Here is a 14,244-nt window from a genome sequence, read left to right as displayed (position 1 = left end):
CAGGAATAGCTGCCTTTTCTAGAGCCTCCAAGAGCACTTAAAACCCAGGTGTCCCTCCACCTTCCTTCTTGGCAAGGCATTAAAGGGGAGAAGGGGGCGGCTTTGGCCGCCAGTAGACTGGGTTCAAATCCCTGCTCCGCCACATAAATATAAGAGCTACGTGACCCTCAGCATGTTGTCTGACCCTCAGTCTCTTCATCTGTAAATTAGAGATAGTCACACAGTGCCAGACTTTACCTGGCTTACAGAAAGCACTCCAAGCATTATGTTTCCTTGCATCATTACGTTCTCTCCTCCCCTTTCTGTCTTCTCTCTATCCTTCCTCACCCTGGCTCCCCACTCCACTTACTTCCAGGTCATTGCCTTAGCTTCAAGAAGCCCAGGAAATGCCTCTAAGTCCAGTAGAAAGCAGGGCCCAGGCAAGAGCTGGGTGTAGCTCCCGAATGTCATGTATGTGTGTGTGAGAATTGGGGCTGGGGGAGGGGATACTTGGGAGAACTCTTTATTTTCCGGGCCTTCAGAGTGGCCTGTGTTGGCAGAGACAGGAGTAGGCAGAGGGGTTAGAGGATGCAAACCCAGCTCTGGAGAGCCTCAGTCTGACAGGAGAAAATGTCTTGGTTTCCATCCAAGTGTGAGGAGTGGGGTCTCTTCTTCAGGCATCTCCCAGTTTAGTGGAGGTCAGTAGGTAGGATGTAGAACAGCTCTTGGGAAACTCCTAGTCCCATGGGGGCCACCCTGTCAAGAACTGGGAAGGGTCTGAAGCTTTACTCTTGCATGCTAGCAAGTTCGCTTGCCGGGGCATCATGGGTGTGCCAAAAAACCTGAGACTCCTAGGTCAGACAAAGGCCTGGATTCCTCATGGTACAGCAGCAGCAGTCTATTCCTGTCAACACAGCCTGTCCCTTGTCCCCTGGGTGCCACGGGGATGGGCCCGTGAATGCCTGCACGTGCGGGGGTTTGCATTACCAGAGAAGCTCTGAGCTTAGGAGCACAAATCTTTTATAATGGGCAGCAAACAAACCTGCTCTTTGCTCCAGAAGGAGATGCAATCACTATCCTCCAAGGTTGTTCACTCTATTAAACACCCTTGAAAAGTCGGTGCCTCTATTTGTGAGACAAGCAGAAATGCAAAAGGCCCATGGAGAATTGTCTCCCAGGAAACCCATTCTCCTTACATTTACTAAAAGAGCTTAGAGTCACTGTGGCTCTGGATGGCAAAATCCTAAAGCTCACTCTGGCTAATTTAAAGAGAAAGAATAGTGGGAGCTCGCAGAATGGCCAGAAGCCTTGGCAACTGGACAGGAACTATAGAAGGATTGTGAACACAGCCAAGATCACACCACAGGAACGATCCAGTTGAGAAGCCACTGTGGGGACCACCCCTGGTCACTGGCACTAGGAACAACCTTCTTGAGTCACTACCTAAGATTTAATGTCCCTGGCCAGGCCCATCCAAACCACTGAGCCTATGCTGTGGCTTTTAGGGAGCATCCTACCAAGAAGCACAAAACGGTGTTCCTCTGGTCTGGTCATTCATCTCATCCTGCCTCTCCCACTTCAATCTGCCCAGAAGCACTTTGTCATCCTTAAGGTGTTCATTCACTGTTGTTGTGTTGTTTTTTTTTTTTTTTCCATTCACTCTTCTCAAGGGTATTTTGGGTTTTGTGGGAACTTCATAAAAAGTTGGGTTGTCATAACAAACCATAGCAGCATAAAGCCACATTGGAAATTGATCACAGAGTAGTAATAGGGTCTACAGTGAAAACACAAGAGCAGGTAATCCCCCACTACACCAGGAACAGAAGCATGCTTCCTGCTCTCAGATGCCACCTTGGAAGACCCCTTGAAAGGGGAGAAATTGTACTGATAGTGAGTCTGAATTCAAACCTGACTGGAGCTGTGTCCAAAAGAAACTGCTTAAAACCAGAAGAGAATGAGCTGCATTTTATTGGCTAGCACAAGCATTATTTCCTGCACTCACAGAAATCTAGAGAACAAAATGAGATCAATTGTCAAAAGTAAAGCTGTAATTTTTTTTTTTTTAAACGTAGTCTCCACGACCAGCATGGGCTTGAACTCACGACGCTGAGATCAAGACTTGATGCTTAACTGACTGAGCCACCCAGACGCCCCTAAAGCTATAATTTTTGTACTTTTTTGGATTTTAATGTGCAAATTAATAGTACGTATAGCTCATTAACTTGTAATAACCAGGCTCAAGAATACAGAGATGCTGTATTCATTTTAGTTGAGCAAAGGAGGTAAGTTACAAGAAGAAATATCCAATAAGGTGGTATGTAACGGCCACCCAAGTGGGAATATATGTAACAAGACTTTATATATATATACACACAAGACTCTTCCCCTTTGAACATCATGTCCGTTAGGATGTATTTAGTTGGTGGAATATCAGAGTGCCCGACTAATAATGGCGTAAGCTTTATAAAATGTATTAGTTCACTTAAGAAGTCAGAAGTGGGGGGCTCCAGGATTGGTTCAGTGGCGTGATGCGGTTGTGAGGGACCCAGACATCTTTTCATCTTTCCCCTCTGCCTTCTATGCCTCTCTTCTTGGTTGCAGAATGGCTGCTGCAGCTCCAAGCATCCTGGCCTGGTGCAATCATGACCAAAGCAGAAAGGCTCTGCAGGGCCGGGACTTCTCAGAAGCCCTCCAGCAGGCTTCTCTTTGAGCCTCAGTTGGCCAGAACTGAGGCACGCACCCATCCCAAACCAACCATTTGAGAAAAGAAATGAGAGGGCCAAGATTGACCAGGCCTGGTTGTAATTGGTACCTTTGATCAAGTAGGACTCAGGGAGTATAGTTATAAAATAATCTCTTTTTTTTTGCCTCCTATAGTCCCTTTAAACCTGCTCAAGGGGAAGCAAGCTTCCTTCCCTTGTCCCTGGAGGACAATTCAGACAGGTCTTTTGACTTGTTCAGAGAACTCTTAGGCCATGGAAGAGTGGTCACTGTGCTCCCTGAAAGTTGATATAATGTTACATCTCCTCCCGGCTGGGGCCTGCCATGACCGGTGGCCACAATGTGATGGGGTGATGGGCAGAAGACATGGTCCTTCCTCCCTCTTCCTTCTCAGCTAGCCAACCCCTGGTGTTTGCCTTTCCTTCCCCAATCCAGGCAGTCCCTTGGGTCCAGGAGGCTACCCTGCAGGATTCTGGGGGTCACTCATCCCCCCCGCAGCCCTAGGAATCCGCTGGTCCACTGCCATCTTCCCCTCTACTGAGCCCTTCGCTGGCTGAGTGGCACGCAGGAAGCACTCAGCCATCCTCGGTTCCAACTACAAGAAGACCGCTGGCTGATTCCAGCACAGCCCTCTCCTTGGTCCCCAGCACGGAGCAGCCAGCCAGCCCCGAGTCTGCATTTCCGACTTCCCACTCAGCAGTCAGACTTCAGGTCACTGAGTCTCCCTAGTGATTAGGGATAAACATCCAGTGCTTTGATTGGTCCCATTTAAGCCCCTCTCGCTGCTTCTCCCCTTGTTTTGGGGGAGAGATGGTGATAGGCATTAGTTCCCTGTTCGGCTGTAACAAATTATCACCAATGTAGCGACTTCAAACAACACACTTAAGGCGCCTGGGTGGCTCAGTCGTTAAGCATCTGCCTTCAGGGGCGCCTGGGTGGCTCAGTCGTTAAGCGTCTGCCTTCAGGGGCGCCTGGGTGGCTCAGTCAGTTAAGCGTCTGCCTTCAGGGGCGCCTGGGTGGCTCAGTCAGTTAAGCGTCTGCCTTCAGGGGCGCCTGGGTGGCTCAGTCGTTAAGCGTCTGCCTTCAGGGGCGCCTGGGTGGCTCAGTCGTTAAGCGTCTGCCTTCAGGGGCGCCTGGGTGGCTCAGTCGTTAAGCGTCTGCCTTCAGGGGCGCCTGGGTGGCTCAGTCAGTTAAGCGTCTGCCTTCAGGGGCGCCTGGGTGGCTCAGTCGTTAAGCGTCTGCCTTCAGGGGCGCCTGGGTGGCTCAGTCAGTTAAGCATCTGCCTTCAGGGGCGCCTGGGTGGCTCAGTCGTTAAGCGTCTGCCTTCGGCTCAGGTCATGATCCCAGGGTCCTGGGATCAAGTCCCGCGTCGGGCTCCCTGCTCCGCGGGAAGCCTGCTTCTCCCTCTCCCTCTGCTGCTCCCCCTGCTGGCGCTCTCTCGCTCTCTGTCAAATAAATAAATAAAATCTTAAAAAGAAAACACAGTTATTCTTTTGCAGTTCTGAAGGTCAGAAGTCTGAAATGAGTCTTTACAGGGATAAAATCGAGGTGTTGGCAGGGCTGGTTCTTTCTGGAGACTCCACGGGAGAATCTGCTCCTTGCTTCTTCCAACTTCTAGAGGCTGCGGAGTGCCTGGCTTGTGGCTCCCTCAATCTCTGCTTCAACTGGCACATCTCCTACTTCTGCAAACAGACCACCCTCCGCCCCACACTTGTGATTACATTTAAGGTCCACTTTGACAATCTGGATTCTCTGCACAGTCCCTTTGGCCCTCTAAGGTAACATTCACAGGTTCTGGGCAGGTTCTGGGCATTAGGACACAGCCCTCTTTGGGGGCCATTCTGTGGCCTGCAACGCAGCTGCCATTCTCTTGACATACTCTAGTGGGAGAGAAATCCAAGTGTCAAGTGACCGCTTTTGGATAATGCCTCGATAAAGCGTGCATAGAGTCTCGTTCCTTTTTGGGTTTGCTGCATCTACTGCCGTCTTGGACCCTCGGCAGAAACTTCCATCTTAGCTCTGCCATGATTGACTTGAACCTATCATGGCTCCTCTTCTGGGGCCGGGCCCACCTTCCCGCATTTCAAGGAAGTTCCACCTACTACCTGAACATAATGGGATTTTATTAGCACGCAAGAAAAAACAACTAGCTCTTCTGTACTGGGATCACAGCCTCTAGGAAGGCTCCCCGTGACCCCTGTCTCCTGGTATTCGTGTTCTCATGCAGTGCCCTCCCGCGTGAAATAAGGCTGACCCGGGTGGCCGACAGGATATTGTGGAAATGACAGTGTGACGTTCCAGGCTGGGTAATGAAGACACTGTGGCTTCTGTCTTGCTCTCTCCCCCTGGGGAAGACCAGCTGCCACTTCACCAGGACACCCAGTGAACCCTCTGGAGAAGTCCGTGGCGGGAGGAAGAGAGGCCTCCTGCCTGGAGGTTTTGCACTGGCTTTTCCCTCTGCCCGCATACCCTTCCCTGGGATACCTGCAGGGCTTGCTTCCTCATTTCCCTCAGGCCTCTGTTCAGATATCACCACGTCAGGGAGGCGTTCCCTTGACCACCTCACATAGAATGCCACACACTACCCCGTCTCCCTTAGTGCTTTATTTTTCTCCCTGGTATTTATCACCATGTGACTCACTGTGGATTTATGTGTTTGGCACCTGTCACCCATCCCCCACTAACATGTATGTAGCCTCCGTGACGTCCGGCACCTCATCTGTTGCTCTCTCGTTGGGCCTGTGATGGCGCCTGGCACACAGGAGCTACTTACAGTGCCGTGGCCGGGGTGAGGTCCTGCGGTTTTGACAGCCCACAGCCCGCTCTACAGGAATCCCGGGGTTAAAGTGGGGGATGGGGCAGGTTCTCAGAGAAAGCGGGGATCGTGGGGCATAAACAGGGCTGCTGGGAGAATCAGCAAGAGCTGGGACCCCCCCAGTCCTGAGTGTGCGTGTGTCCTGAAACTTCCCACCTACATCATTCCCTTACTCCTCACAGCACCCCCAGAGGGGGACATGATTCCCATTTTATAGTTGAGGAAACTGAGGCGCAGAGAGGTGAGGTGCATATGAAGGTCACAGAGGGATACAGGGAAGGGGCCAGGGCTGAAGTCATCAGACTCTAGCACTGTGTCTCTTTCATCCTTACCTTACAGTGCTCGCTAAACGCCAAGGGGCTCGGCAACCCCTGGCCCTGCCTTTCTCCCTTACTCCCCGGAAGCCCCAGCCTTCAACCCAGGGAGAGAAGCCAGGCCCAGGCTTCCCTCCCTGCTCCGTCCCGGGGCGGGCTGTGCAGGGCAGTCCTTGGCTGGCTGCCTCGAAGGGTTAAGGAGTGTTTGTAGCAGCTGTCTCCAAGGAGAGGAGGGGACAGCAGAGCGGAGAGGCTGATGCTGGTCTCCGCTGTCCACTGCCGACCGCTGGGGGGTGGGAGGCAGCCAGTGGGACCAGTCTAGTCCTGGGGGGGGGGGGGAGAGGAGTGTTCTCACCTCCATCTGTCCTGGGAGCTGGCGACCTCTGGGCCAACTGGGCAGCCCAAGAGTGAGGTCACTGCAGGGCCGGCAAGTAGGGAAAGTTCTGGCAGGCACTGAGGAATGTGGGGGAGCGGGGGCCGGGCTGAAGCCAGAGGCAAGTAGCAGAGCCGGAAATCCTGGGCTCGCGGAGGGTAGAAGGGGCCGCCCTGAGTCAGGGAGAACAAGCCAAGGCCCAGCGGGCAGCAGGAGGACCTCCTCCCTGCTGAGGGTCCAACCATGCCCCGGCCTGGGGGACGTGGGAGGAGGCCTGGGAGCCTGGGGCCACCGGTGCATAGCATTCGGCCCTTTAAGTCCAGCGAGCAGTACCTGGAAGCCATGATGGAGGACCTGGCCGAGTGGCTTCGGGATCTCTACGGGCTGGACATCAACGTGGCCAACTTCCTGCAGGTCCTGGAGACAGGCTTGGTGCTGTGCCGGCATGCCAACACCATCACTGAGGCCGCCCTGGCCTTCCTGGCTGAGGCACCTGCCCGAGCCCAAAGGATTCCCCTGCCTCGGGCTGGGGTTTCCTGCAACGAGGCCGCCCAGCCGGGTACCTTCCAGGCCCGGGACAACGTCTCCAACTTCATCCAGTGGTGTCGAAAGGAGATGGGCGTCCAAGGTAACCACCCTGCACCCGCATCCCCAGGCCCTTATCCTGCCAGAATCCACCTCCTCTCTAAGGCTTGGGCTGCACTGGAAGTCAGGAGCCAGGGTCCTCTTTCCTCATTTCGCTTTGGGCCAGCTCATCGCTGTTTGTGCCTCAGTTTCCCCCATCACGTAGTAAATCCTCAATAAATAAATGTGTTGACTGAATGATTCATTCATTCAACAAACACAAATTTAGTCCCTATCTCCTTTGTGCTGGGCACAAAGGACCAAGAGGACTGAGTCCCAGTGTCCAAAGAGTTCATGGTCTAGGAAGAGAGACAGATGAATAGATACACCAATTACAGCCCAATGTGCTCAAAGCCTCAAATAGAAGTGTATGTGTTGAGGAGCCAGGGGAGGAAATGGGTGGATAGTGGGGGCCAAGAAAGGCCTCTCCGAGGAGGAGGATTTGAACTGAGTCTTGGAGAACAAGTAGAAGTTTGGGGGAAAGGGAATTCTAAGCAGGGAACAGCAGGAGCAAAGGCACAGAGAAGGTCCTGTGTTTGGACGACTGGGAGAAGCCAGGGTGGGTGAGGGCATAGGGCTGGGGTGGGGGGAAGGACAGGGAGGCAGGCAAGTGGACATTAGGGAGGGGCCAGCTGTGCTGACGCTTGTGAGGCCCAGGGGAGTGACAGGCCAGGATCCCTCCTCTCCCAGGCCGTGGAGCCTGGCGCCCACCCTGGTGCGGCTGGAGGAGGAGATGGCCTTGCGCCTGCCCCCCACCAGGGTCCCTCATCTCCTAGGCCTAGTGGGATGAAGCTGGATGTTGTGCCATCCTCCAGGTCAGAGGGGGTGGGGGCTGAGGTGGAGGGAGGAGTCAGGCCCACCTGCTGGAGGCTGGCAAGGCAGTGCGGAGCAGGACTGGAAGGCTGAGAAAAGCTGGTGTCTCATCGAGCACTTCCCATGTAGCCAGATCTTGTCCGCAGACACAGCAACCCCCGTGAAACAGTCTACATCCCACTTTACAGAGGAGGAGACTGAGGCTCAGGGACTAGCCCAAGGACACACGGCAGCTGGGTGGGAGAATCGGGACTCCAACTCGGGCAGTCAGGCTCCAGAGCCTGTACTCAACCTTGCCTGGTTATATGCGGGCTGAGGGTTGAGTTCCAGATGTCCGCTGGTATCGGAGGTGAGCTGTGTGGGTGGGAAGCAGAACAAACTGCTTCTTACTCCTAGACCCCTATATCCAAACGGAGTGGGGAGAAGGGCAAGGTGGAGCGCAACCCACAGCCGGGCTCTGGGCTTCTCAGCTTGGCTGTGTCACCTCTTCCCACCCCAACCTGTCTTGTTGGACTGGCCACCTACCATGCCCTGAGAGCCTGAACGATTCTGCTCAGACCCCTCCTAGGGGCCGGCCAGACCCCAAGATCCAGCGATCCGAGCCAGCCCCCTCCCTCCCACCCCCCGCCCCCCCGGGCCCCGACCCCGGGCCAGGGACGGCCCCAGGGCTCTCCCACCTACTCCGCAGAGCGGAGGTCCGCAGGGGGCTCAGGCTGCCTGCCGTCTTCCCCCACCTCCGCTTGCCAGAGGTGGTGATGTTCGAGACGGAGGACCTGGTGCTACGCAAGAACGTGAAGAACGTGGTGCTGTGCTTGCTGGAGCTGGGCCGCCGAGCCTGGCGCTTCGGCGTGGCGGCGCCCACCCTCGTGCGGCTGGAGGAGGAGATCGACGAGGAGCTGCGGCGGGAGCTGGCCCTGCCCCCGCCGGACCCGCCGCCGCCCGAGCCCCCCGCGCGGCCGCCCTGCCACTTCCGCCACCTGGACCAGCTGGTGAGGGGCTCCGGACACGCCCTCCAGGCCCCGCCCCGCCCCGCCCGCCCCGCCCCCTCCCCGTCCGCGCGCGCCGCTCGGAGCTTCCTCCCTCTGGAGCCCCAGCACCCCGCCCCCGACTGAATTCTCAGTGCGGCGTTGCTTAAGTCGTGCTCCCCTCGGAGCCTCAAGCCTCATCACGTATCGGCCCCCCCAAGCCGCTTATTACGTTTGTATTACAACCCCGCGCTCTAGACCTCTCTCACTGAGCCCCGCCGCGCGACTTTTGAGAACACTGCCTCTGGCACCGTCTCTGACACCTCGGTTCAAGGCTTAGTTCCACTGCTCCGCGGCTGTGTGACTTGGGGCACATTGTTTAACCTCTCTGTGCCTCAGTTCCCTCATCTGTAGCGTGGAGGTGTAATAGTACCTACCTTCCATGGCTGCTGAATATTCAATGAGCCAGCGCATATGAAGTACTCGGAACAGTGTCTGGCACGGAGGGGGCGCTTCATAGGAGAGTGCTGGGATTAACCCATTTCTACCGCCCAGGAATAGAGCTCAGGGAGGTTTCTTAACCTGCCCAAGGCCTATGGTGTGGTGAGGCAGGACTCCAGCTGCCGTCAGATTCCAGGGTCCACCTTCTACATCATTACACTCCACTGCCTCCGTCAGCTGACCCACAAGGCCACGGAACTATAAGTGACCACTCGAGGTCTCGATGTCACTGGGTCATTTCTGCACTTGCTTCTCAGCCTCCAGCCCTGACCTCAGCAGAAGCCTGGAGGCTGGCTCTGGGGGACAGGCAGGCTCCCCCTCATCGGGCTTGACCCAGGGTGGGGGATAAGGAGCTTGGGCACTTGTGCAGAGGGAGGGCTGAGCCCCTTGTCACTGCCCACAGGTTCAGAGCCTCGTGAGCCGCTGCACGTGCCCAGTTCAGTTCTCCATGGTTAAAGTGTCTGAGGGGAAGTACCGCGTGGGGGATTCCAACACCCTCATCTTCATCCGGGTAAGTCTGGGGACCAGAGTTGGGGTGTCCCCAGGATCAGCAGAATAGCGCTGCCTTTCATGGGACCTTGCCCAGGACTGAGGGCAAGGACAGGAAGTCACCATTCACCCCAACCTATCAGGACTTGGGGCTTTCTTTCTCTCCCTTGCGGAATTCCCAGAAGATAGTTGGCAAAGCTGGCAATCCTATCCCCTCCTCCTATTAGGGCAGCCAGAACCCTGCCCCCATCCGCTCCACCTTAGCCTAGTGCAGAGGGGTGTCCAGGCAGAAATAGAGTATGAAGGGTACTCCTGAATGTCCTTTGCCTCCACTCCATCCACATGCTTGGTCAGAGCAAGGGGCCTGAGAACTCCAAGTTTGTGTTCAGTGCACAGCCCAGCCCACACGGGCCCCATAGTCCAGGCTTCCCATGTCTGGCTTGGTACATCCTGCAGAGTGATCCGCAGTAGGGATCTGAGAAGTGCCTCTCACTGCCCGCCCCTCATACCCAGCCACGCCTCACGGGCAACAGATTGTACCTAGAGGCATGGCCAAGCCCTCTCCTTGATCGCAGGCCATACCCGGGGACAGAGCCAGCTCGTAGGTAGGGACAAGGAATTTCAGCTGAGGAAATGGGAAGCCTGAGAGAGACTGTGACCTGCCCCAGAGTCCCAGAGTGGAGTGGATGGCACTCCCAAGATTCCTTGACATACCCGCTACAGAGCAAAGCAGGGCCACTTTTTTTGTTTTTGTTTTGTTTTGTTTTTGAGAGAGAGAGAGAACAAGGGCGGGGTGGGGGGAGAGGGGCAGAGGGAGACTATCCCAAGCAAGCTCCGCACTTAGCGCAGAGCCCCACCGGGGGCTCAATCTTACAACCTGAGATCATGACTTGAGCCAAAATTCAGAGTCAGATGCTTAACCGACTGAGCCATCCAGGTGCCCCTGGGCCACGTTTCTGCTACAGGCATGTGCAGGTGGAAATCCCTTTCCAGTGAAGGGAGAGAAGAGAGTGCTCCGGGGCCAGGCTGCACAGTGCTTGTGAGATCCCTTGTCTAGTTGTGGGGCAACTCTCTGTCAGCCTGGCCGCCACCCTTGACAACATGTGTTATCCGATGCTAGTTGTGGAGGAGAGCCAGGCTGCACAATACACCCCCCCACGATACACCTGTGCAAGGAATACCTGCGTGCTCATGTGTACATGGATAGGAGTGCATGCTGGAAAAGTGCAGGCTGCTCCAGGAAGAGGGGACGCCCTCTATCCCGCCCCCAACCTCATCCTTGTCCCCTACAGATCCTCCGGAACCACGTGATGGTGCGCGTGGGGGGCGGCTGGGACACCCTCAGCCATTATCTGGACAAACATGACCCCTGCCGGTGCACGTCCCTCTGTGAGTCCCCTGAGAGTCTCTTCCCTGTGGCTTTGGGTCGGGAGGCCAGAAGCAGAGGTAAGAGGTAGGTCTGATCTCCAGGGGCAAGAAATATGGAGAAAGGAAGATACCAAAGAAGGTACTGGTGTCAAAAAAAAAAAAAAAGTACTGGCATGATACCCTCAGTTGTGGGAAGAAAGCGAGGCAACCACAGTGCAATACCAATCATAGCCACAAGATGGCGCCAAACACACAGACTCGCATTTGGTCAGGGTGCCTCTTGGCAGGGCTGAGGTCTGGCTCTGATGTCCACAGTGGGGGCACCGAGTATGCCTTGGAGGGGTCTTTAGTCCCCCCATAATCTCTATTAGCACCTCAAGCCACCCCAGATAAGCATGCCATCCAAGTAAAAAATGTGAACTTGCAATACAAACGCAGCTTTAAACAAGTCCCCGAGCTGGGCCCTCTGACCAGATTTTGTCCCCTGCGCCCCTATGAGGAAGTCCTGGCACCGCCACTGTAGGCCGTACTGTCTCCAATGTGGGTTGGGGCATGGGGCAGCTAGGGGAGAACAGTGGGCCCCATCAGCAGGAATTTAACCCTTTCCTCCTCTCCTCTCTCTGGGGGGCTGTGTTGGCAGCACACAAGGCGGGCAGTTTCCAGAAGCCCCCTGCCCCACCGGTGCAGCATGAGGTGAGGGTGCAGGACGGGCCCTCGCAGCCCCAGCCAGCGATGACTATCAGCCGTTCCCAGAGCCCGCTGCCCCCCGTGGACTGGAAGACATATACCTCTTCAGGCCGGAAGCTGAGGCCCCCCACCTCCTCCACCCCTAGAACCCACAGTAAATGGGGAACAGAGGCGGGAGTCCCCAGAGAGACAGCATCATTCCTGAGGTACAAGGGAGAGGGCCAGAGCAGGGTCTCTTTCTTCTCTGGGGCCCACATTCTCAGAGAGAAATATACGGGAAGCAGGTCTCCGAACGGTGCCCCTACCCCAGGTGTTCAGAACCAAAAAGGCACTCAGTACCACTGGGATCATCTAGCTTTTTCGTATGCCCTCCCATTTCACAGATGAAGAGGCTGAGGCCCATAAAGGCCCATAGAGATTTCCCAAGGATCTTCTGCCATTTCACAGTAGGACAGATACTCAAACGCCCTCTCCCCCAAGACTGGTGAGCTGAAGTTGCGGGACCTGAAGTAACCCGGGGTCCAAACCAGGCTTCTAGCTGCTACACAGGGGAATGAGGGAGAATAAACTTGAACAGTATCTGTCATAAGGAAGACTCGGGCGGGCCCAGAGGGACAGAGAGCATCTGTTTCATTCAACATGAAGTCTGGCCCCCTTGGTGTTCTGGCTGGGGAAAGTCATCCCTTCCCAGAGCCAGGGGACTGGATGAGATGATCCTGCCAGCCTCATGATTCTCCCTTTCAGGCACCAGGAGAAGTCACCCACCCCGTCTTGGAGGCAGCTGCCAGTGGGGGACAGCCCACTCAGCCCCCACTCCTCATCCCCCCATAGGGGCCGAGACCCACGGTGCACCTCCTCAGGGAAGAGGGAGGAGAGATACTCCTCCGAACATCCCAGAGGAAGGACTCCCACATCTTGGATTCATGAGGAGACAGACAGCCAGGGAGCTCACGCCAGGGCCCCCACCTCCCAGAGATTCCGAGCCCCCGAAGCCACCGCCAAAAGGACACCAGCAAGAGGACTATCTCCGCCGCCTTGTTCCTCCAGCCCAGCGAAGCCCATGGGCCTCAGGCCATCACTCAGGGGTGAGGCTGAGGGTTCTTCTTCCCAGCTCAGGGAGGCAGCAGCTGTCCGCTCTCTGTCCCCTGTTAAAGGGCCCGCCAAGATCCCTGTCTGGCTGCCCCCTGCCTGCCCCCCCACTCCAGGAAGCAGCTTTCCAGGTATTGCAGGCGGAGGTCCCATGACAGAATTGGGGAGTGGCCCCCTCCCAAGGGCTGTCCCTGGGGACCTGGCTGGGTGCAGACATGGGGACTTCTCTGCGGATGCGAGACAAGGGGACCAGAAGTTGGACATCCAGGTGACAGCAAAAGCTGGGGGACCCTGGGGCCTGGGCCCACAGGAGTGGGAGGAGCGATATCCTCCCCTGCCCCTGGGTGCAACCAAGGATCAAGCTATCTACCATAGTCTTGAGGAGGAGCTTTTGGCCAACATGAAGCTGCTAGAGGTGGGGGGTGCCTGCCCCCAGGGCACAGGGTCTGGAGTCATCCCTCGAAGTGGAGTCTACGTCCCCAGCCTAGGTGGGCAGTGGCCTGAGCCTGGGGGTCCTTATGACAAAGTCATCCAAGAACTGGCTCAGGGCCCCCCACCTCTCCTTAAAGTGGACCTGGGAGCCTGGAAGGCAGCCTCTACAGGCTCCCCTAAGCTATCTGTTACCACTGGACCAGGAAGCCCAAAAGGGAAACCGGGAGTCAGAGAGAGTGGGCCAAAGGTAAAGGCAAGCCTGAGTGCCAAGGGTACCGGGATGAAGAAGGGACCAGCTCAAGGAAGGCAGGACTGCTCAGCCCCCACTGTGTCTGCCAGCCTGGAAGCCCCCACACCTTCACCCTCAGACCCCAATTCTGACAAAACCCAGGCATGTCCAGGCAAGGCCAAGAGAACACTCCGAAAGCCCCAGAGAGTCCCATCCATCTACAAGCTGAAGCTGAGGCCCAGAATCCGGCCCCGGAGAGACCACAGGCCTGGGAAGCAGCCTTCACGAATCCCCAGGCCACTGGCCTACCTCCACCTGGGTTCAGCCAGGGCACCCTCAAGGGGCAGGCTGGTGAGAGCACTGGGCAGAAAGGGAGTGGGGGCAACCCTGGTGGATGGAGCCTCAGCAGGGAAGGAGGAGGAAGGAAAGAAGAGGGAAGAACCAGCTGCCCCACTGAAGAGCAACCCCCAGCCTTTGGAGGGCATAGGTCTCCAGCAGCTTGATCAAGCCCCACTCCCACCAGAGGATGAGTCCTGGGTCTGAGGAGGAGGCTTCCCAGCCTTGAGCTTGTGAGTCCGGGGGAGAAGGGAGGTGAAAAGGATGCCATGTATCCACTGGACTCTCAGCTGCAGGAACAGAGGGGCCTTGGCAGGGGAGAGGGTGTGGGTGGGGTCAGAAGACAAATATAGGTTCAATCTGCTTGTTGGGCAAAGGGGCAACCCCTCACTCCCACTCCCGGGGCACCGGGGCCACCCTATGTCTTCTTGCTTCCCCCCAGAACAGCTCCCCAGACTCCTGGCCTCTGGCTATGGCCACCATTTCCACAACTCTTGTAAGCTATTAAA

The 14,244-nt window shown here is 56.2% G+C and overlaps 1 protein-coding gene across 1 annotated transcript; it reads left to right on the top strand.

Annotated features, from left to right (window-relative positions):
- Positions 1 to 6,185: 6,185 nt before the first annotated feature.
- GAS2L2 (growth arrest specific 2 like 2) lies at positions 6,186 to 14,242 on the top strand. The gene is made up of 6 exons (XM_045888123.2): positions 6,186 to 6,830; positions 8,387 to 8,628; positions 9,509 to 9,616; positions 10,887 to 10,983; positions 11,603 to 11,855; positions 12,394 to 14,242. The coding sequence occupies exons 1-6, from the start codon at positions 6,446 to 6,448 to the stop codon at positions 13,940 to 13,942; spliced, it is 2,634 nt and encodes an 877-aa protein (XP_045744079.1). The 5' UTR covers positions 6,186 to 6,445; the 3' UTR covers positions 13,943 to 14,242.
- Positions 14,243 to 14,244: the final 2 nt, after the last annotated feature.

The sequence above is a fragment of the Mirounga angustirostris genome, unplaced genomic scaffold (assembly GCF_029215605.1).
Source record: "Mirounga angustirostris isolate CCGP_5_RB_7025 unplaced genomic scaffold, mMirAng1.0.hap1 SCAF_17, whole genome shotgun sequence".
Classification (NCBI taxonomy): Eukaryota; Metazoa; Chordata; class Mammalia; order Carnivora; family Phocidae; genus Mirounga; species Mirounga angustirostris.
Note: the sequence above shows the minus strand (reverse complement) of the source record. Positions and strands in the feature narration are given on the sequence as shown.